At 34.8% G+C, this 24,086-nt stretch overlaps 4 protein-coding genes across 8 annotated transcripts; 2 read left to right on the top strand and 2 right to left on the bottom strand.

Moving 5' to 3' along the window:
* The first annotated feature begins 5,792 nt into the window (after positions 1-5,792).
* On the top strand, positions 5,793-10,708 carry LOC110427143 (Major facilitator superfamily protein). Of its 2 annotated transcripts, none has more exons than XM_089785425.1 (3): positions 5,793-6,259; positions 8,982-9,511; positions 9,882-10,708. In XM_089785425.1, exons 1-3 carry the CDS (start codon positions 5,930-5,932, stop codon positions 10,345-10,347), a joined length of 1,326 nt encoding a protein of 441 aa, XP_089641551.1. In that variant the 5' UTR covers positions 5,793-5,929; the 3' UTR covers positions 10,348-10,708. The 2 variants fall into 2 exon arrangements, with proteins under 2 accessions (XP_089641551.1, XP_021298243.1); XM_021442568.2 differs by having other exon boundaries at positions 5,795-6,259; positions 8,613-9,511.
* Positions 10,709-10,920: 212 nt separating this feature from the next.
* LOC110427176 (uncharacterized) lies at positions 10,921-12,173 on the bottom strand. The gene has a single exon (XM_021442621.2). It carries the CDS (start codon positions 11,999-12,001, stop codon positions 11,417-11,419), a length of 585 nt encoding a protein of 194 aa, XP_021298296.1. The 5' UTR covers positions 12,002-12,173; the 3' UTR covers positions 10,921-11,416.
* A 3,835-nt stretch (positions 12,174-16,008) lies between these two features.
* Positions 16,009-19,672, top strand: LOC110427171 (pentatricopeptide repeat-containing protein At2g13600-like). Its single transcript, XM_021442616.1, has one exon. It carries the CDS (start codon positions 16,085-16,087, stop codon positions 18,350-18,352), a length of 2,268 nt encoding a protein of 755 aa, XP_021298291.1. The 5' UTR covers positions 16,009-16,084; the 3' UTR covers positions 18,353-19,672.
* Positions 19,673-20,870: 1,198 nt separating this feature from the next.
* On the bottom strand, positions 20,871-23,379 carry LOC110427109 (Transmembrane amino acid transporter family protein). Of its 4 annotated transcripts, none has more exons than XR_002446234.1 (3): positions 23,194-23,379; positions 21,275-23,089; positions 20,871-21,128 (listed from the first exon to the last, which is right to left on the bottom strand). XR_002446234.1 is itself a non-coding variant. In XM_021442523.1 (3 exons), exon 2 carries the CDS (start codon positions 23,086-23,088, stop codon positions 21,604-21,606), a length of 1,485 nt encoding a protein of 494 aa, XP_021298198.1. In that variant the 5' UTR covers position 23,089; positions 23,194-23,379; the 3' UTR covers positions 20,871-21,473; positions 21,565-21,603. The 4 variants fall into 4 exon arrangements, 2 of the variants coding, with proteins under 2 accessions (XP_021298198.1, XP_021298197.1); XR_002446235.1 differs by having other exon boundaries at positions 21,305-23,089; XM_021442523.1 differs by having other exon boundaries at positions 20,871-21,473; positions 21,565-23,089.
* Positions 23,380-24,086: the final 707 nt, after the last annotated feature.

Below are 24,086 nucleotides of genomic sequence, written 5' to 3'. Positions count from 1 at the left end.
AAAATTAAAAAATTATTATATAATTCTCAAATATAGGTTGTAGCATTTCATTATTGATTGTTGCTTAAAATTTCACCAATATATCATTTTTTTTATTAATCTTGATTATGTAAGAATTTTTTTGTGTGTTTTATGTTTTATATTTTATATTTAGTTGAAAGGAAATTATCTTTAAATATTTAGTCTTTAAACAATATTGATTATATAAGAGAAAATTATTAATCTTAGATATTATATTTAATATTTATATGATTATATTTTCATAATCTATTTCCTCTTTCAGTAAAACTAACTCTGCTTCTGTTTGTCTTTATCTAATAAGTATATCTTTTAAATTGAAAACATGCAACATGACAAGTGATAATAGAATAGTCTTTAACTTTTCATTGTAATTTTTCATAAGAGACATCAAGATCGAAATAAGCTTAGACTAAAGTAGGTCTCTTTCTTTTACTGGCGAAAGAATCAATGTAATTCATTATATAATTAGATAAAGTAAAATGTTACAGATTTTACGTTGGTAAAAAATATATATCTTGAACTTATAAGTAAAGATCTTCTTTCATCTAATATATATATATATCTTTGAGTTAAACAAATGAATTTATGACACCCAATATATACTTCCACATGAACAACAAAAATTTAAACCCAGTTATCGCATTTTTGCAATCTGAAATTCTGAATTTTTTGGACTGATGCATGTGATCCAAACAAACCTTGTTCCTTTAAACTTCAAGGCCTCTTCCTGGGCTAACTCTAGCCTGCTCAATTGTGCTTAAATGGGATGGCACCTTTACAGTAAAAGTAAAAAAGCCTCTTGACTAGGCCGAAGTGGTAGAAGCTATAGCATTCTGAAACCTGGGGAGGACAAGCCTACCAACAACAGTATCATAGACAGAAACAGATAAGAAAACCGTAGTCACATTTTGACCTAGGTACGTAGAAATACATAATATTCAAAATATTATTTTATCATTTTTAAGGCAAATTAATAATGTAACAAAAATAATAAGTTTAATCCGTTATTCTAATTAATAAAATAATAAATTTGAACTTTACCGCTAAGGTAATTAATAAGTAGCGAGCATCCTCATTTTATCCCCCAACCTGCTCGGCAATGGATGCTGCTTCCCTATCCCTTCTTAAATTCAATTTTTGTACCTTCTAATATTTCGTGAAATTAGGCCTATTATTAAAATTGTAGAAAATTCTTTAATTGGTTTTAATATATTTTTTTTTAAATTGAAAGAGAGAAATGTAGAGAAAGTGATCATGAGAGAAAATAGATTATTAAATAAGGGAAAAGAGAGTAGGAATGAACAAAAAGTTTATTCCCAAAAACTTAATTAAATTAATCGATGAAATTCTGTTAATTTGGTTAAAAAATCTTAAACCTTTACGAGAGAGGTTACATTAAAATGATGATAAAAATTTAGAAAAATAAAAAATAAAAAATATGAAAATGGATATTATGGTTAGCCTTTTACTCATGAACAGTATACATTTTATCTTTAATATTGTTACTAATATAAATAAAAAAATGTTGTTAATTATAACGAGCATATTCGACTTAATGTATTGTGCATATATTTGAAAAGTTAAATTTGAATTTTCTTTCAAAATAAAAATGTTGTTAATTAATTGTCTTAATTAATAGAAAATGCTTGCATGTAAACCATGGGGATGGGTGGCTAGAAATAATTAACTGGCCGATAGCATTGCACGTGATAGGTGATGCATGTAGCTGTCAAATTGAAGTCACGGTGATGATAATGATAATGATGATGATTATGATTATGATGATACCCTTATTTCAACATCAATCTTGTGTTAGGTTTTGAATCTCGTGTTAGGCTCCCATGACACCAAATATTTATTGGCCTCTAGACGAAATCTCTTAAAAGTATTTTTCGTTTAGAATTACTCATATTTATTCTGAAAGAAATCAAATTATCGACTTTCTTTTCAATCAAGGGTACTTGCATGATTAATTGAAGATGTTTTAAATTGAAATTGACGAATTAAGAGATATTCTTAAGTTTGATAAATTAAACTTACTTTATATTAGAATCAAATAATTGTAAAAGAGTCATATTTTTAATTTATTTTTTATTTATAATTTTATTTAAAAAAGTAATATTACTTATTTTATGCATTCAGAATAAATATGTAAGAAAAATAGCACTTTTAATAAATCTTCTTTCTGTCGCATCTTATATAATTTTTGAAAGTAAAGTTTATATTTCCCTCCTTTATGTATTTATTTTTTATTTTAATAAAATTTTAACAAAGTAACTTAACTCCACTTAAGAAAAATGTCTAGCTTTTATGTTTTCAATATTCTATTTTGAGAAACCTTTTCCCCAACTTGATAGAACTTGTTCAGGGTTAGATGGAGTTCCAGCACAGTTCAAATATGATTAACGGCTATTAATGTGTGACATTGCAATCTTAAGAATTAAATTAATCTTTAAACAAAAGATAAGTTCTGTTAAGTGTTAACTTAAGTGGGGTGTTCATGTTCTATGTTTCTTTGCTAACCTCCCAAAGGCTGGCAAGAATTCACAACATTGCGCCCGGCCACCACCACCACCACCACCACCTCCTTCACCAGCGGCCATCAAAACCCCCTCCACCACCGCCTCCTCCTTTGAATCTTCCATTGATCCCTTCCAATTGATTAAACATTGCTGTTAACAGAGATTTTCAAGCAATTAAACGATGCGTTAAAACAATTAGATTATGTTTCAACGTGGCACATCTACAGCCCCCGATTCTGTTTAAAATGAGCTTATGCTTCATCGCACTGCAAACAGGTTGTGTCCGGTTTAAGGCAAAGTGGAGATGAGCCGAATCCTTTTCCCCCATCCTAAGCTTGCTTCTTTAGGTAAGCAAGAAGTTGCGACAAAAGAAACTAGATTCTCTCCTATAAATATTATTATTTTGTGTCGAACAGTGGTGTCGTGGAAATGCCACAGCTTGTCGGTGTCTCGGTCCCAATTACCCTTTAGGTATAAAAAAATATTATTCTTACTGAATCCCAACAAAGAAGAAAAAATAGGAAATAACATTAATAAAATATATACTTTTTGGAATTCACCAACGAGGATAGGCTATGGAATGTCTCTCCCTTACCTTAAAAAAATATTTGATTTTTTTTAATTTTATTATTTATAGAGTGACACTTTGTGATTAAATGATAATGTATAAATATTATATACTAACATTATATCTAATATAAATTTTTAATAAAATCATTAAAAGACTTTCTTAATAAAATAATTAGTAAATATATAACTTGAAAACATCACAAAATCCAAAACCACCCCAAGATATGAAGCTTGATCCAAATCATAGACACGGTGTGTGGGGACCCTTGAGAGAAGATTTTTACAAAGATGTTATCATATTCAACAAAAGTTAAGAACGCCCATTGTCCTCTATTTTTCTTCTATCACATAATAGTTCTGATGGGTATTGGATAAAATAAAGTATCACAAGATCACACTGATAAAAATAATTTAAAATCATTACAATTTATCAAAGATAAGTGGCTGAATCAATCTTTACAGTCATCACAATCAATCATGGATTACTAGCTGAACTAATCTTCACAAACATAACATTTAGAATTCAACTTAAGATAATATTTATATATTTATCATGTAATTTGATGAAATCTTATTCTAACCTATCATGTGATTTGATGTAATATCGTATTAGTCATATCTTCTTAACCAAGAGGCTTGTCATGTATTGTAAATTTATAACAAATGCGAAGCTACATAATCATCCTTCATCATAAATTCAATTCTCTCTTGCATTTCTCTCAACGGGTGTATTTTTAATGAGACATGTAATTGTAATTAAAAGTCTACAACATTTTGTCCACAAATTACTTTCGTCCTTTTCATTATCTGTCTCTCCAACGTATCATTAAATCCCCTATTCAATGTAATAGTGGCTTGTCATTGTACCCTTTTTCGTGTGTGTTCTCTTTTCGCAGAATTCTTTTGGCGAAAATCAAAGGGAAAGGAAGTTGGACTAAGCAAATTTGATTGCCACTATTCAATTGATGTTGCAGAGACAACATTGTTTGTTGAGCTTATTAACTCATACCATAACGGAGTTGGGGACCATATATACAACAACAGCAATAACATATAGGGCTCCACTCTCTCAATCTTCAATATAGAAGTTCACATATGATTGGCATTCTTTTCCATCATTCCATTTGGGAGACATGTCCATGTATTTTTTCTTACAACATTGTCCTTAAAGCATGCCATTTTCAATCTCAATTTGCACCCTTTTTATGAATTTTACAAATAAAATTTATGTAATTGACATATATATATATGTATATATCTTATTGAGTAATTAGGTTTTCGTTATTTGTTTTTAAAGTTTTCAAAAAAAGATGAATAAATTATTTATTTTTTAAAAAATAAGTCTAAATTTAAAAGAATATTTGTGTTTTAAAATGTTTATGATATTAGATTTTTTTCTTTAAATGTCGATTACCTTGTAATTGTCAAAGGATAAAAAATATAACAAAAAAAAATCAAAGTGTTGATTTGAGAGGTTTTTTTTTTATTTTTGGGATTTTACCCGTATTATGGCTTAAACAATTTTTGTGCCTAAAGTGTAAAATATAATTTGAAATAGGGAGAATTGGGTAAATTCACTAAAATAAAAGTATGGGATAGTTTCTGACATTTTGCCTCGGAATCTTAAATTTAGGTATCTAAATTTTCTTTGTACCCAACATATTAAAGTATGTAGATATTATTATTATTATAAAATCCTATCACATCATACAAAAAACAACAAAGTATCTCCTCTTCCACATGACCTTTCGTATTTGAGCTTCTCTTTTCCTATATTTACTCTTTCCTTTTTTATTTAGACGTGAAAGTCATGTGCAATGTTAATCATGAAAATCATGGGGGTCCAAAGTAGCATTAATTCGTTAAATGGGTACATGCCCTATTTCCTCATTCCACTCCCCCTCTTTCCTTTCTCTTCTCTCACATTTTGCATACATGCATGCATTGACACATTATCATGTAATATATTCATATTAATTTTGACCCTCTAGATGTAAGAAAATAAGGTAAAATATCTAACTCTTTTTAAATTTTATTAATTTTTAAAATAAATAATAAAATTAAAAAAATGTAAGTACTATTAATAGAAAATATGAAAAAAAAATAAAATATCTTTTCTTTTTTCTCTTTTTTTCCATCCAACAATGTGGTTGGTTGATGTGCTCTCATTCGCAGGATGACCACCCCTTGAAAGGTGCTCTTAGGGTTTGAAGATATATTTTTTGTAAAAAAAATTAAAATTTAAGAAAATATAATTTATATAATAATAGTAATTTTTTAAAATTAATAAAAAATAAATTATTATTTTAATATTACCACATTATCAAACTAATGAAAACATGATAAATAGTTAAATAACTAGACCTATGTATCAAACGAAAGATTTTTCTTAAACCGATTGTCTATTTTAAAAATTAATAAATTAACGTGAAATTAAAACTAAAATTTAAAAAGTTCTAAGTATTTTACTTAAGAAAATTTTTATCTAATTAGATGTCAATTCAAATATCTTAATGTACTTGAATATTTAATTTATTAATTGATATATAATTATTATATTTAAATAATAAAATTCAAATAGCTCTTTCTCAATTATTAAAAAAGGGAAAAAACTCAAATATCTTAATGTGGTATAGGTGTTCAACTGAATGTCTTTTCACGGATAGTTCGATACATGAATATTCAAATAATAATTCTTTATGGATTTTAATATTAAAAAAATGTAGTGATTTAACGACTTTCTTACAGGGGCTGAGATATGCCATATTGCCTCAACAACCGTAAACTGTGCCACTGCAAGAAGGCAACAAGTGCAAATGCCAAAACTGAAACTTAAAGCAGGGAGCAGGCCACCGTGGGTGGGCTTGGCAGCGGCAATATGGGTTGAGATATCTGCAGGGAACGGCTACAACTTCCCACTCTATTCTTCTGCTCTGAAATCAGTGTTGGGATTCAGCCAGCAACAAATCACGATCTTGGGAGTGGCAAATGATTTTGGAGAGAATGTTGGACTCCTCGCTGGTATTGCCTGTAACAAGTTTCCCCCTTGGGCTGTGCTTCTTGTTGGGGTCTTCGCCTGTTTCTTGGGATATGGTGTTATTTGGCTTGCAGTTAGCCAAACTATCATCGGTCTGCCTTACTGGGTGGTGAGTGATCACATAACAAGTTTGACAATTTAGACTATATGGATTTAAATTTGTTTGTACTTGGTTTTTCTTTCCTCTTTCTGCAGTACCTTTCTGGAATTATTTGTTGGTAGATGTTGGAAGGGAAAACTGTTTTCTTTACCCAGCTGCTAGTTTGATCTTTTTGTGATTTTTGCTTGATGGGTATTACTGTTTTGTTGGGAATGTTGGTGTTTTCTTTTCCCTCTAGTTTCTCCATAACTCGATCGTGGAGTTGGTTGGCTGGAACTGCTATTAGTGGTTTGGTTTTTCATATGCCTTTTTTTAAAAAAAAAAAAAAAAAAGTTTGTCCTATATCTGTTGGCAATTAGATTCATCTAGCAGACAGCAACTAGTTGAGTTTATCTGTTTGTTATTATTGTACTTCATTTTGTGAATTCTTCTGAATTGGATTTGTTTTGCGAATTGCTCTTTGGTTGTTTCTCCATAAATTCTTCTTGAGGATTGTTTCATCGACGGTGATTCCATAATTTTTGGGTAAATCTTAGATTAGTTTGCTTGTTGTGTGATAGAATCTGCTAAAGTGAGATGGAATGGGTATGAATTATGATATAGGAAAATCATCTGCTTTATCTATTTCCTTAAGAAGATAGTGAAAATGCAGTGATAAGACATGAATAGCAACAAACAAATAGGTTGAATTTTGATTTACTCATGGAAGAACATGAATCTTTCCTCCACCAAAAGAGCTGCTTCATAAAGTTCAAAGAAAAGAAGTTTCGAGACCTGCAGTTAAATTCACTCTGTACTGTGCAGGACCCTTGTTTTTAAGTATGTTCCTTTTTGAAATTATCTTCAGGTGAGTCATTACGCCAAAAACTTTGGTTCTTGAAAAGACTCAGCCAGGGATATGATTTAGTGTCCCAACTAGTTTTATCCTGAATAGCAAGGCAATTTATGTAATAATAAAAGCAATATAACATCCCAATCCATCTAGCCATATGCAGATATCAATTATATCTTTGTGTGTTTTTGCGATAAGCCAGGGGCTTATCTATTGGTTGATCTTCCTAAGACCTGCCAGGAAAAGCAGCTCAGGTTCTCTTAGCACTTTGCCGACATGGTGGAATTTATGATTTCTGAACCATGAACATTAAAGTGTCAATGTTATCTCTTCTCCTGGTGTATAATATTTGTTGTTGGGAGGCGAGGGGGGTACAAAAGTACCTGCAGGTTTGAGTAAAGCTTAGTGAGCAGAATTATAATGTTATTTTAAGTTTGGCTTGTTTAATATATGGAAAAGATAAATGAGTCTCTTGACAAGACTATCAGCAATGAAAAATCAGGTAACTCGTATAGTTCTAATGTTATAGCATTAGTGTGTGCTCAATAATATGATATTATTGTATTGTTTGAAGTAAAATCTGCTATGATTATCATATGCTTTAAGTGACATCTAGCCACTATGTAATGGCATGTTTGCTTTGGTTATTATCAACTATAAGATAAGCTTCTGCTTATAAGATAGTGAATATGGTTTGATTTATCATCTATCACCATCACATAATGTGTATTACAATCCTCTGATCTTGTTGGGAAACTTTTCTTACGTGATCTTCATCATTTCAATAGCTTGCCTTTTCTTTCATTTTGATTAAAGGGATCAAGTTATTCTTTCTAAGGTGTGCACTTTGTTGTACAGAAATGCCGTCTCTCCTTCTTCGTTGTCTTTTCTTCTGCTTTCTTAATTGGAGAATTTTGTTGGAATTTATACATGAAACTTTTTTTTTTTAGCAGACCACTGAGAGTATTTTTGATCTTTCCTACCATCCAAGCAATAGATAATATGGGTGGATTTGAAGAGAAGTGTCGGAGGAAGCTAACCTCATTCTAGATCTTCTCTTCAGATTCATGTCAATTTGACACTCCTTGTCTGATCATGTTGGTATTAGAGTGTCAGTTGACCAGTTTCATTTCTTTATGCTGTGAGCAAGTTACTGATGTTCCTAGGTCTTTGCTAAAGCATTTCCAAACCTGTGATGAGTAAATTTTTAATAGGACAGCTCTTCATTCCCTGTTGTTACTGATTAAGCATCTCATAGGCCATTTTTGCAAATGAGATTTATGTTGCTTACTTTTTCCAGTCTCTTTTGGAATGTGAAAAGATGTTTTGATGGAAATTCCCAAGAAAATATCATATTGCTAATGGAGGAGATTAATTAACTTTACAATTTTATTTTGCATGTGATCTATGTTTTCATGAACTTCTTCCACTAGATGATCTTGAAAAGTACTACTAGTTACTGGCTTGTTTCTTTTTCTTTCTATTTTTATGTTTATGTACTTACTACACCCAGGTTTTATGCCGTGGCAGTTATGGTTTGCGCTTGTGGTTGCCACTAATAGTAATGCCTGGTTTGGCACAGCAGTGCTAGTAACTAACATGAGGAATTTTCCCCTAAGTAGGGGCACTGTTGCTGGCATCCTCAAAGGTTATGTTGGGATCAGTGCTGCTGTATATACTGTATTATACAGCACACTGCTTGAACAGTCTGCTTCAAAACTACTGCTGTTCCTTACTCTTGGCATTCCAGTTATATGTTTGGCCATGATGTACTTTATCCGCCCTTGTGCTCCTCCTTCTGGAGAAGATTCTTCAGTTCATGCCCATTTTATTTTCACCCAAGCTGCTAGTGTCTTGCTTGCTATCTATCTTCTCACACTAACAGTAATATATGACAAGGTTTCTGTAAGTGATGCTGTGTCTTACATACTACTTGCCATTGTGGTTATCTTGCTGCTTTCTCCTCTTGGAATTCCGGTCAAGATGACACTTTTTCGAGCAAACACAGAGACAATTACACCACTGGCAGGTTCAATGGAGCATTTGGCTCAGGGAGGTGATTCAACTCAAGCAGAGCCCTTATTGTCACCATCTTCGTCTGCCTCAAATCTTGGAAGTTTCTTTGAAAGTGAATATGCCTCAGATGTGGAAACTCTTCTTGCCGTTGGAGAGGGGGCAGTGAAGAAGAAAAGAAGACCAAGGCGGGGGGAGGACTTCAAGTTTCATGAAGCTTTTGTCAAGGCTGATTTTTGGCTTCTTTGGGTTATATATTTTCTTGGAGTTGGTTCTGGTGTTACCGTTCTCAATAACTTGGCTCAAATTGGAGTTGCGTTTGGTGTAGATAATACAACAATATTGCTCTCTCTTTTCAGCTTCTGCAATTTTGTTGGTCGTCTTGGTTCGGGTGCTCTTTCTGAACACTTTGTCAGGTTATTTCTCATTATAAAATTTTGATTCAGGAAGTCTCTTTTAAGGTTAAAATGTAAATACTTTCTTCCCTTTATTTCTTAGTATCAAATTTTGGCTGGATTTTTCAGTAGTGTGAACGGCAGAGAACTGGTAAATCTCTTATTTTTGTTGTTAGTCTTGAGCGTGCATTTTTTTCCCTACATCTTTTGTTCCAAAGGTGCTGTCTCTTAGGTTGGTAGTTGGAAATGTTCCTATAAAATTTGCTTCCAAATTTTGTTCTGACCACAGGCTCCATGGAGTTTTTTGACAGTATAATAGTTCTGTAGTTTATATTAAAAATTGCCCTTGTTTATGAAGCATTATTGTAAGCATGAGTTTATGGTCTTGCAGGACACGAGCCATTCCTCGAACATTGTGGATGACATGCACACTAATCGTTATGGTCTTAGCATTTGTTCTGTATGCACTAGCTCTCAATGGTACTCTTTATGTTTCAACTGCTCTGCTTGGTGTCTGCTGCGGCTTTCAATATAATCTCATGGTTCCAACAGCATCTGAACTTTTTGGCTTAAAACATTTTGGTATCATTTATAACTTCATGCTGCTAGGCAATCCGGTAGGCGCACTTCTTCTCTCAGGTCTGCTTGCTGGTTATGTTTACGATGCTGAAGCCGCTAAGCAAGGAAGTTCAACCTGCTTGGGCCCTGAGTGCTTCAGGCTCACGTTCTTTGTTTTAGCAGGCATCTGTGGGCTAGGCACCATCTTGAGCATATTTTTGACAATTAGATTACGACCAGTTTATAAGATGCTATATTCTTCTGGTTCATTTCGTCTTCCTCAAGCTTCAGACCACTGATAAATGGAAGTTATCATGCCTGGGAATAAAAGTGGTAGCATGCCTGTTTTATATCCGTTTGCTGCATGGATTTTTCTCTCTAGATAGTCCCTTGCATTAGCCAGGTGTTGTCATCATATCTGGTAAAAAATTTACTGCATTTTTGAGTCTCTCCCAAGTAAAGATGTTTGTTGAGCTTAGCGCCCATATGTTTGGTAAGACTTTATTACTTTAATTCCCTCTAGTGATCATAATCAGAGGGTTGTATGATTAATTTCACTTAAATCATTGTATTATCCTTATTAGGGAATGTTGGTTCCCATGTATCAGTGCACTCTAAATTGATCAAAGATTTATATTATATATACACAATTGAACTCAATGAGATTGATGTGTGTGTTTTAGCTCCCCATACCCTTCCCCTGTTTCTTCTCCAAGCAGGTTCAGTGACATTTCATATGATGTGTTCTATTGCATCTGATATGAGTTTAGTATATTAAAGTGGCTGGTGCAGCAAAGCAAATAAATTTTGCTGAAGGCATCCCAACTCCCAAGACATTGTAAAGAGGCCAAGGGCCAATGCAACATATCCAGTGAGGTAAAACAATGAAGTAATTTCATTACCAAATTAAAAGAAAAAGAAAGAAAAGAAAACAAACTCATTTCCTTCTAGATTTTCTAGGCTTCCAGTACAATTTTGGGTTATCTGAAAGTATAGTATTTCAACTTTCACCCCCAATAAACAACCATTTAAAATTTACAACACAAATACCTTTTGTCTTACTGCGTGTTTTCATACCTAACAAATGGCTCTTTTTCAGTCTTTCCCAAAGAGACTGATTGCCTGTGCTCTCTTTTCTATCAAAGATAAAGGATTAAGAATAAAAAGCAGGGGGAGACATTGTCATGACTGGAAAAGGCTCCTTGGTGCCAAAGTCTGGCTTCACATGACCCACCACTAAAGAAAAAGAAGGATTAAACCAATCTTCCTAGACACTCAGAAAAATTCTGGTGGAAGAAACTAAAAATCTCATCTCTCACCATTCAAATCTAACATCAGGAGAAATGAAGAAACAAATGAAAGGAACCTTCAAGTTGGTTTCAAATCCTGAAACATTGAATCCCACCTGATCTCTTCAACGGCTGTTGACCAATATCCATCTTCATCCTCATCCTTTTTCTCCTCCTTCTGGTAGTCAAAAACCATAGGACTTGAAAAGCTCTCAACTCTAGTAGGCCCTGAAACAAGTAGAGGAGTCCCGTTTGTGAGCAGCAGCCTCCCTTGTGTAGCCATCACCAGCTTCTTGTTTCTCTTCAGCATTGCACCTCTCCATTTATTGGCATATCCTGACCTACTTCTCGGATTAACAACAACAAGAGCTGACTCTTCCCGGTGAACCAATGTCCTGATGTACTTAGCCAAGCACTTTTTTGTTCTCTTGATTGCCAACAGAAGCCTTGACACTGCTCTAGGACTCACCCCTTTCTCCTTCCTAGCAAGCTTGAGAATTTCCAGCCTGTGTTTAGCTATTGATATGCCCATGCTTTGGAGAAACTCATGGTTGAAGTAAGCTATATCTTCTTCTTCCAGCTCATTGTGGGAAAAAGCAAGGCCATACTCATAGACAAGGGATGGCTCAAGGCCAGTTTTTGAGAGCCAAGAAAACCAATCCATGGCCCTTGATGAGTGAGATATGAATGTCAGTGCCCTGAGATTCAAGGGATATATATAAAGTAAAGGAGTGCATAGAAATGGTAGAGAGAGAGAGAGAGAGAGAGAGAGAGAGGGGCGTGGGGGGATAGGGCGGTGAAGTTGCCTAGATAGGAGACTAGGACTTTTTGTGGGGTTTGATATTTCTTTTATTTTTTTCTCTTTCTTTCTTTTGTAATTGAATCGTTGCTGTTAGTTGAATCTTAAGAGTGAATAAAAGAAAAGCGAAAGGCGCGTGTGGGGTTTACATGGCTAATTTCCATCTTCCCTCCAAAAATGGGCAATGGCCAGGCCAAAGTGTGATCAAACTCCCAAGGAGTGCGACCTAAGGATATGCACTGCCATCAATCACGGTATGGAAAAAGACTTGATTTGTGGGGACATCCACTTCTGCTTCTGTGTATCTAGTTGGGGAGGATCTGGACTCTATTTAAGTCTTCAAACTTTGAGATTGAGACCTCTATTGCAGAATATGGATTAGAGGTTGGTTACACCAAAAGCAACCCTCTTCCATTCTATTGTCACCAAATGATTTTACACATTCAAAATACCTGAGGAGTTCTTCAACTTTCCCTTATCTTCTGCATTATTTTCTCACAATTTCTGTTTACCTGACCCTCTTGCAGTTGTGGTGATTTGACCCAAGGTTGAACCTTTGAGTTCTAGTTGGTGCAACCACCAGATTAGATTTAGCACTTGTTTGTAAGGAAGTAAAATACCCATACAAGGCTTTTGCAAGCTTTAATGTAGGAAAGGCTTATCATATCTGATTGAGAATCTACTTTACTTTGGCAATGAAAAAAAGTGGGGAGGCTTGGAACTATATAATATAATATATCAGATAGTTTGACTTGAAATTTATTGTTGTCTTATTGAATTAGGTGTTGTCTGCCATCACTAAGTATTTATAATTGTGGATCTGATTAGCAATTAAAGGACCTGATTACTTTAAACTGTTATATTCTTGGTCCTTGTGCAATTACTGAGAGACAAAAAAAGTTTATTAAACTATCTTCTGCTTGATCCCAAGTTGCTTGATTTCATCAGTTACATGAACCCTGCATTAATTACAAATTCACATACATAACCTATCTCCTTTATTTCTCTTTCATTAAGTATATAACATGATTTTATGGAAAAAATTTCAAGAATCCTGAAATATAACTTGCAGAGATCATTTGCTTGACTTGTTTTTTATTGGTTTAATATCAGGTGAAGTCTACCATTACTAACTGATAGACTATAGTTTATATTATCTACTCTGCAGAATGCAACATAGAAATGGTCACTTCTTAAGTTGAACTATTGACTTCCCTTTGGCTCTGGTTTTACAAATTATAATAACCCAGTTCTTATAGTAAGTTTATATATATGAAGAAAGGGCTTTATTTAATATCAATTATTTTTGGGTTTAATAACCATTAATTAACTACATAAGCTGAATGTCAAAACAGGTGAACTGCCCTCTACCTTTTATGTTTATTTTAGCTTATCATTTTAGTAATTTAACATGTATGCTGAGTCTATTATATATATATACACACATTTTAAGTACATTTTTCTGATAAATTATCTTTTATTTGTAATAATCCTTCCAGCATAATGGCTATTGCAATGTCAAGTAATCTAACTAATGAAAAGAATGATTTTCCACACAGATATGTGTCCTTTTCTCCTTTCTCTTTTGGTAAAGGACATGGGAATCCATTGAAAAATATAACTGGCCGAAATACCATTTGATAAGATTTTATTAAGGTTAAAAGCAGGCCACCGAGTATGACTCCATGACAATGGAGGGGACACCTACTTTAGCACCCAAACTTTGTCACAAACGTTTTAGCTTAATAGTTTCAAATAGGAAACTGTGTCACATGAGAATCCACTGTTAAATTTCTTTGTTTCGTGCCCCATATTCTCCTACATTTCACATGGTATTTATTGATTAGACCTTTGAATATGAAGAATGAAGAGGTTCACGGGGCCATGGTGAGACTATTTCCATGTGAAAGAAAAATGTTGGTATCTGCCAAAGTTGTTCTTCCCCCCCTTTATCCCATTATTATCTTTCTTTGGATTTTTATCATGCAAACAAATACAACACATGAATATAGAGTTTTGGGATCCATCAAGATCATCTGTCAGCAGCTCATGTTGCTAAACAGTGGAGGACCATGCATGTTGTTTTGTTCTATATAGACATACATCGATCAGCTCAAATAGATTTACAAGTCGATTGGTTTTGGTACTATATTTACAAGTTGATCTAATTCTTATACTTTTAAACGATTTAGGACTTAACAACAGTTCTTTCTCTAAATTTTAAGTCACATGATCGATGAATTGAATTTGAATCTTTCTTGCAAATAACTATTATGAAGACTTACGAGTAAAACCCTTTCTTAATTTCCTATCAAAAGGACTACAAATGTTGATTTACTAAAAAAGTACTCGAGTCATATCTTAGAACAAGCGTTGTAAAATGTTAGTTAATTATCTTCTTAATTATAGATTATGCTAATTATTTGGTATGACAGTGATATCACTTGTTGTGGACGTTATAATTGCAGTACTAAAAGAGTTTACTAAGGGGAGCCATGACGTTAATTAGACACCTAATTTGATTCTTGTTTAACAGAAAAATAAATGGTTGTTAACAAGTCATGATTATGTACCTTTATTTTATCTGCATGCGCATGCAAATCTCAATGCTACAAGGACAAAGTTCCAAACCTGAAAGGATTTAAATGCATTAATTAATCATTAAGATTACTTCAATTAGGTAATTCGTTCCTTGATTTCAACGATGAAAAACTAAATTCACATAAAAATTAATTCGATTTATAAAATTTTATATAAAATGAATAAATAAATTATTCATATGTTTTTAAACTCGAAAGTTAAAATAACTTATATGTCATTGAATTTTTTTTTAGAAAAGAAATTTAAAATATTAACAAGCGAGTAATAATTAGTAATATTTATGTTTCCTCTTAGGCCAAGTGCCTACGTCACAAACTCACATTTTCAATTCAAAATGTATGTCTATTAAAAAGAAAAAGACCCTTATTTATAAATATAAAACTCACCTTATAATGTGAAATTCGTAAAATCTATTCAAAGACGATGATGATCCTCGAAGATGAGAAGGTAGAATGATTTGTTAGTTTGAGCTGCGACATGTGCACATTTGTATTGCCACATATATACTTTTATGACATATACTTACATATAATTTGCATAGGTTATGAAGTTTTGAAAGGGCTTACTTGTCTCCACCCCTTGTAATCAAGCAAGCATAAGATGATATGAATAGGCTTTCAATATATGGCAATTACTCACATTATGAGTCCTGGGGTAATTAGGATTATGAACAGGGTACCTAATAATTACCTTATCTCATCTCATGCTTACTTTATTGGATTGCAATCATCTTCTAGGATTAGATGATAAATGCTTTTGCATAATATAGATCTCCCCATTTTACTTTTAAAATTTATATATATAATGAAAATTCACTTAAGCTAATGGTAAGATGACTCAACCTATACATTTCACTGTATATAAACATTTTATCATTAATTCATTGATAAGGTTTGGAAGAGGGCAAAAAGGAATTTGGAGTGGCTTCATCCTCCTCCTCTCCACCTCTTCTCTTCCTTTCTGATTTGATTTCCCTTTGCACTGAGTGGAAACTTGTTCAATTCTCTTTGGGCAAATGGGATTGGGTATGGACTCAGTTTTCCTCATTATCATATTGGGAATCCATGAATACCCGTATTACTACAATCTATTTATTTTGTTGAATACCTGTATAACAACAACCCATAGAGTTTGATCATTCCTTGCAAGTAAATGGGCCCAAACCTAATAACCAAAAGATTGGGCTTTAGTTGAAAGCCTTCCAACCCTTACTTGAAAAGTTCAAGTCCATTTAAGATTCACCACTTTCATGCAATCTCTCGTCTCTCGTTCAGCCTTCCTCAGCGTCTGATGTTACTGCTTTTGTTAAAGATATGCAACGAAAACACGAACTTTTCTTCATGATCGATGATACGCCGCCGTATCACCCCTTTCTACTACTTCTCTACCCTCCCTCTCTCAGCAACCCCATCGAACCAGCAATTGCACCCTTCCCAAATTTTCAAATGCAACGAAACGATCATGAGGCTAGCCAAACTCGGCCGAGTCAGAGATGCACGCCAGGTGTTCGACTCGATCCCACAAAAAGACTCGGTTACATGGAATTCTATGATTTCTGGGTACATCCAAAACGGCTTTTTAAAAGAAGCTAATTCACTCTTCAATGCATTTGAAGGCAAAAATGTAAGAAGTTGGACAATTATGCTAACTGGTTATTTTAAATATGGGCTTATAAATGAAGCTAGAATGGTTTTCGAATCAATGCCGGAGCGAAACATTGTTTCTTGGAACGCTTTGGTTAGCGGGTATGTCCAAAATGGCGATTTGAGGAAAGCGCGGGAAGTTTTCGATGATATGCCGGAAAGAAATGTTACTTCGTGGAATTCGTTGATGACGGGGTATTGTCGGTGTGGGATGATGAAGGAAGCTAGGGAAACGTTTGACCGGATGGAGGAGGGGTTGAAGAATAGTGTGAGTTGGATGGTTATAATTTCGGGGTATGTTGAAGTAAAGGAGTACAGAGAAGCTTGGGGTGTGTTTTTGATGATGTTGAGAACTGGAACAAGGCCTAGTCAAGCTTTGTTGGTGGTTGGGTTGTCCGCAGTGTCGGGGTTGAATGATTTGGATTTGGTTCTGAGTTTGAGGACAATTGCGGTGAAGTTGGGGCTGGAGGAGGATGTCGTGGTGGGAACCGCCGTTTTGAATGCGTATACAAAGAATGGGGGTGCGTATGAGGCAGTTAAGTTTTTTGAACTGATGCCTGAGAAGAATGAGTATTCATGGACTACTATGATAGCTGCCCTTTCACACTGGGGGAAGTTGGATGATGCAGTTGCCTTGTATGAAAGGTATGGTGAGAATGATGTTGCTGTGCAGACAACAATGATGAGTGTGTATGCACAGAAGGGGGATGTTTTTGAAGCTAGGAGGACATTTGATGAGATTCTGAACCCAAATGTGATTGCTTGGAATGCTATGATTTCAGGGTATGCACAGAATGGGATGCTTGAAGAAGCCAAAGAAATGTTTTTCAGAATGCCAGTAAGAAATGCTGTTTCCTGGGCAGCTATCATATCTGGTTTTGTGCAGAATGGAAGTAATAAAGGAGCTTTAGATTTGTTTGCTGAGCTTCTCAGGACTGGGAGTGTTCCAAATTATTGGGGATTTACTAGTGCTCTACTTGCTTGTGCCAATGATGGAGACATTGAGTCAGGTAGACAGATACATTCACTCACCATAAAGGCTGGAGCTCAGAATAATTCATTTGTGGGGAATGGATTGATTTCAATGTATGCAAAATGCAAGAAAATGGAAGACGTTTCACAGGTTTTTAATACAATGAGAATGAGGGACACCGTATCTTGGAACTCTGTTATTTCTGGGTTTTTAGAGAATTGCATGCTGGATGATGCTGAAGACATTTTTAAGAAGATGCCGAAGCGGGATGTTGTGTCTTGGACATCCATTATATCAGCATATGTTCAAGCTGGTCAAGGAGAAACTGCCTTGAAAATATTCCTTGACATGTTAATTGTAGGAATCAAACCAAATGAGTTGACATTTACTAGCCTTCTCAGCGCTTGTGCCAATCTGGCTGCAGTGAAGCTTGGCCAACAGTGTCATGCCTGGATATTCAAATATGGATTTAGTTCATGTTTATGTGTGTGTAATTCTCTGATAACTATGTACTCAAAGTGTGGGAGTATTGATGGTCTTCATGTCTTTGAGGACATGCCTGAGCGAGACATTGTTACATGGAATGCGGTTTTGACGGGCTGTGCACAAAACGGGCTTGGTAAAGAAGCTGTCGAGGTTTTTGAGGAAATGGAAGCAGCTGGAGTTCCACCAAATGAAATTAGCTTTCTGGGGGTTTTAGGTGCTTGTACCCATGCTGGGTTGGTGGAGAAAGGGCGGGCCTATTTCAATTCAATGACCCAAGATCATGGAATAAACCCATCAATTTATCATTATACTTGCATGGTTAATCTCCTTGGAAGTGCTGGATTGCTTTCTGAAGCCGAAGCTCTTATTGAAAACATGCCTGTAGAACCAGACTCAGTGATTTGGGGTGCCCTTCTTGCTGCCTGTAAGTTACATCGTGACATGGAAATTGAACAAAGAGTTGCTGAACGACTTCTTAAAATGGGACACAAAGATATGGGACTTACATCTTAGAGTAAAATACAAAAGTTCCTTGAAGTATAGTAGAAATACACTTACCCCACAAAGATATGGGATTTTGCACACATTGGGCCTATCCAGCTTATGAAGAGCCATGGAACTTGTGGTGACTGTTATTCCCCTATGAAATTTGCGTCCAAAATTACCCAACAGAAGATTATTATTTGAGATGGGAATAGATTTTCACCACGTTTTGATGGTTCATGCTCTTTTGGAGATTATTTGTGTATATGGCAGATGAGGAACAAAGCACCTTATATACCTGAACTGGAGTGCTAATCAAGCTGAGGGTTTGATGTGCTCAAAATCTAGGTGGATGAGAGCATTAATTATAAGTTCATATCACAGGTACAAGTAACTTGTTGGCCTTTCTATGCAGAGGTTTTGGGGATATTCCTATATTCCTTGAACTCATATACAAAACAAGTATTTGACCAAACGATGTTGTTACACTGGAATGCAATCAAGGGCTCCCTTCCCTGATTGAATTACGTTACAGCCCCCTGAAGAAACAAGAACCACAAGCATCAGGTGGATCAGTTGTGCCATATTCTTATACTTTGATACCAACAAGAATCCATGGGCTTATATTGAAGAAGGTAAGTGAGTGAATAACATGGATGGGAAGAACCAAGATAGGATGCTGTGTTGAGCAATATATTTTTGGTAAGTTCTTGCCATAGTTATCAGTGGTGGCTTCTTTGGAAATTCTTTAAACAATCACTGACTAAGTTTTTGGATGCAACTGCTGAAAGCCGAATCTATGACTGTTCTGACTGCAATCAAGGGCTCCTGTCCCTGCTTGAATTACGTTACAGCATCCTGAAGAAACGAGAACCCCAAGGATCAGGTGGATGAGTTGTACCATATTCTTGTCCTTAATACCAGCAAGGAATCCGTGGGTTCATATTGGAGAAAAAGAGTAAGTGAATAACACGGATGGGATATGATGCTGTGTTGAGCATCATAGTGGCTCATTTGGAAATTCCTAAAACAATCACTGACTAAAGTTTGGATGCAACTGCTGGAAAGCCCAATCTGTGACTGTAAGCCACCTGCCTTTCCAATGACCTTTCTATTTTAAGAAGGAACCAGGGGAGAGGGTAAAGAGGAGGGTAGGATTGGTAGCATTATTGGACAGTTTAAAGGTGGATGGCTTTTAAAGAAAAAAATCACTTTCTTGGCATGTATTACATCCTTCAACTCCTTTGATTTATGGCACAGCTCAATTTCTCACTCGTGAGAAATGTTGTACTGATACATGTTCCATTCTTTGATTCGTTACTGATCAATAGAGATTTCAGCCATCAATTGAAGGCTAGAAGTTAACCTATTGAACCAATCTTACTTTTGCTGTCGTCCTATGGCTGTCTAAAAGCACTGTTACATTATCAATATGTTGACTTTGTTTTCTTCTGAAGAATTGCCACTTTTGAGTACAAAATGTGGAAGAGGAATGGGGAGGTGAACCGTAGCATGAAACAATTCTTAATGCTGAAGGGATGAAAACCTGAAAGGTCTGGTCCATTCAAGAACAATTGTCACGTGCAGCCTGTCATTTTTCATGATGCTGTTGGGATGTTTACCTGAAAATGCCTCTTAAAACTACATCTATCTTTCCTTTGCGAGTTACTTTTCCAGTAGCTTTTCAATAGGTTTGGTTTTGAGTGATTAACGTTGAGGCATCTTTACAGGAATCTTGCCTTTCTAGCCCTTTCAACCTCATCTACATGACTGCTATTAACGTGTAAGAATGCAAAATTTGTGCTGCTATTTTACCAACAAAGAAGCTTTCCCAAACAAATCAAAACAACTAAACATGGTAAAAAGTGTACAATCTCAGCGCCCTCTTAAGAAAGCAAATGCTTCCAAACTAATCAGGATTTTTGGGGGGCACATACCAAAGACTGAAATGCTCATTAATTCAAGCACTATGTAGTAATACACACAGGAAGAGATTTGTACCTCAGGACATCCCACAACCTCAACCCATCTTATGAATTTGAGACCTCCGTGGTTATCAGGATTGCCTTACCAAATCCACAAGGGTTACTTTTTTTGTGTTTCTGAGTAGAATACCATGTATATTAGCTTAGATTCAATTTGGCAACAGTAGAAACCTTTGCCTTTCAACATATGTCAAAGATGAGAGATGAACAGCAAATTAGATAGTTGTCTTTCAAAGTTCATATCATGAATTGGATTAGAAAAAAAAAAAAACCAAAGGAGAAAAATACCGGCCCCAACTTTCTTGAAGCTGTTTTCTTTTTGTGAATATATAGACTAGAGAGGCATTAACCATCTTTCCTTTTAGCACAAGAAGTTTATGGATTAAAAAATGGTAACAGAGGCATGAACAGTTAGAAACTCATGCACTCTTTTTTGTCATTATCTTAAACAAAAACACACAGAAACAAACATAAAACACAAGCATACGTATTGGGATTTTACAATAGAATATATTGCATACTCCCAAATTGATTAATCAGATATAAAAAAAAAAAAAGCCTTTAGTTTTATTTTCAAGTTTCAACTGTAGATTTCCAGACATAATTACAAAACAAATAGGTATAAAACAGCTACATTGAATTTGCATTAAGTTGAAGCTGAAAAATCCATTCCAACTAATAAGTACATTCAAATTTCGTGAAGGAAGGAATATTTTATTCTTCATATGAGAATAGATGCATCCGCATAGCAGCACAAGTATCATAACAATTACAATAGTCAAGTAGCAGAGCTTTGTCCCGAAGCAAAATAATGTTTCCTCCTAATAGAAAAGGAGAGTGATAGAAATTAATTTGATTGCAGTATTTTTCCTACATCATACAGTTATACTCAAAACTTTTGTGAAAGAAGAAACACGTGTCTAAGAATCTGTAGCATTGTTCAATCAGTAAATTTCAATTAACTTACAAGAGATGTGGGTCCATTGAAGTATCCTACCAGGTATTCTTCATCTGACAAGTTATCACTCACTATTGCTCTGTAGAGTATATAAAAGCATTACATCAATGCACGATCACGCCCGTCAGAACCTTCTAAGCTTTTTGTGAACTTCCTAGCATAATGGCACCTTCAAGAAATGCATCACAGTAAAGGCTTTAACCATCATCTGAAACCATTTGATTGTCTGTTAAGCAGAGCAGAGCAACATAGAAACAGAATAAAAATTACACGACTTCAAGTAAAATTATCACACTGACACATAGGCAAGGCAGGCCCAAAACTCTTTAAGAAGATAATCATTCAGATTTACTTTGGATGGTATAAATATTTCCAATTATCCCCGCAATGCTAACTATTACAGCCACTATTAACATTAACCATGACAAAAATTTTTCTATTCTGCTCAAGCTCAAACCCTCTTCTTGCTGACTTATCTTCAAAGCAATGAGAGCAGGGAACGTGAAACCTAATGAAACAGCTGTTGTCGCTCCTGTAAATTTGAATGCTGTCCAAATGTTTGGGATCATAGTAGATCCAAAATAAATAAGCACTAGCAATATTATTGTTAATGCCAAAGACCTTTTCCTACTCTCTGTGAGAGGAGCTGATCCCTCAAAAACCAAGGTATCCACAGTTTGCCGCAGGGAAAAATGGATAACAGGGAAAACAAGAACCAAATGAAGAATGTAGCCAACCCGGACAATATAATTCAAGACAGTGCTAAATTCAATTCCAAGATCCTTATCAAAATTGGTCAAGACATCAGCTTCAGTATCCTTCCCAAAGAGCAGAAACCCTGACACAGCCGTTGAGGCATAAACCACTACACAAAGAACAGTTGTGATCCGTCCCACTCGATTCATCTTTTGAGGAGATCGCCCTTCAAGCTCATTATATATAGGTTGAACATTAAAATGACAAATATAAGCATTCGACATAATTGGGATAACCACTAGTAAATCCAAAATTGACTTTTTCGACCCAAAATCCGGGCTTATCCTTGGGGACTCAATCTTCCCTTCAACAAGCTTAATCAATGCAACAACAGAGCAAATCACAACGAAAAGAACAGCCAGAGCAACTGAAGCAGCTGAAGTCGTGCTCAACGAATCAATTCTATCTAACGCGCAAAGTGGTGCAAGAAAAACCACCAAAACAATCAAAATCAACAACTTCCTATGATCCCAAAAACCATGTCCCAACCACTGATCGAAAACCCCAAGATGACGAACTGAACCAGACATAACATCACCCATAATAATCAAATAAACTACCAAAACACCTGCATTGTTGACAATTATACAAATCTCAGACAAAACCCTAGCAGTTCTCCCCATTGCAATCTGCACAACTTCCCCATACGATTTAGCCTTACAGGAAACCGCAAACCTAACCAACATTTCGACACTAATTTCGGACAAAATTCCCATCAGGATTATCAAAACAACCCCTAAAACAATCCCAAGAACTTTCATAGTGGCAGGCAGAGCCATGATTCCGGCACCAATAACTGAGGTAGTTAAGTTAAAAACAGCACCAGAAATCCCAGAGCCTTTATTGGGTGTACTTGAAACAAGGGCATAATCATCAATATCACTACCGAGATCAACATCAACATCATCGTTAAGATCATCAAAATCATGAAGAACCTTGGGATCATTTGCCGAGTTTCCATCATCAGAAAGGAGCAATCTTTTCTGCGATCTAAAATCTTGGGGTTCATTTTGTATTTGCAACTCTACATATGAGCCTTTGGGTATAGCTGAATAATTACTATCCATCCTAAAACAAACAAATTACTGAAAACGATTAAAACTTCGTGAAGATCCGATGAGAAAAGAAAAGAAAAGAAAAGAAAGAGATGAATGCAAAAGACTGAAACTTACAAAGAATGGGGAAGGGAATTGAATTGAATTGAATTGAATTGAATGGATGAAAAGGGTCAAAAGCAAAGCAGCAGATCCGTGATGGGTCAACGCGTTCGTATGCTTCTGGTTTCCCCTACTTATTCTGTTTTACGCAACTCTGAGGGGAAGAGAGAGAGAGAGAGAGCCAAGTTTTTGGGACGAAGAAAAGAAGTGGGTTTTTCATTGGAGGATACGTTTAGCGATAGTTTTTCATTTTTGGATACTGCCACGTCGGATCATAATACTAATTAAATGACGTGGCAAGATCTAAAGTCCTGCTTGTACTTTGCCGCATCCTGCCGTTCTTGACAAGTTCGTTTGCTTTTTAATTCCGCCTATTTTCCTTTCATTTTTTTTTTGTTTCTTCTTTTAAAATAAAAACAAAAGTTTGAATTTTTTTTAGTAAGTGTTCACCTTCTTTCATTATATTTAAATAAATGAACTTTTAAATTGTGATTTGAATCTAAATAAATCTTTAATTTTTATAAAAATTTAATCATTTATTGATCATGATTTAATAATATAATCATATAACTATTAACATGAAAGTACATTATAATCTTTTTCTGTCAATTAGATATATTTTGTGTACAATGCTTTTGATTTTTTTTGTATAAAATTGTACGCAAATAAAAGTCTTTTGTTTGTCTTGTATAAGAGATTTTGTCGATTGTATCTTTTGGTTGAATCATTGAAATTTATACCTTTTAAGAAATAAATGGGACACTAAATTTATTAAGAGTATGTTTAGTTCGTAGAATAGAATAGAGGAGAAATAGAATCGTTATTCTATATGAATAGAACAAAAGGAAGGATAGCTATTATATAATTTGGTTTAAAGGAATGGAATAAAATATGATTTATTTCGATAA

Source organism: Theobroma umbraticum, unplaced genomic scaffold (genome assembly GCF_002168275.2).
Source record: "Theobroma umbraticum cultivar Fairchild unplaced genomic scaffold, ASM216827v3 scaffold_228.0, whole genome shotgun sequence".
Classification (NCBI taxonomy): Eukaryota; Viridiplantae; Streptophyta; class Magnoliopsida; order Malvales; family Malvaceae; genus Theobroma; species Theobroma umbraticum.
The sequence above is the reverse complement of the archived record's forward strand: the minus strand, read 5'-3'. Positions and strand labels throughout refer to the sequence as shown.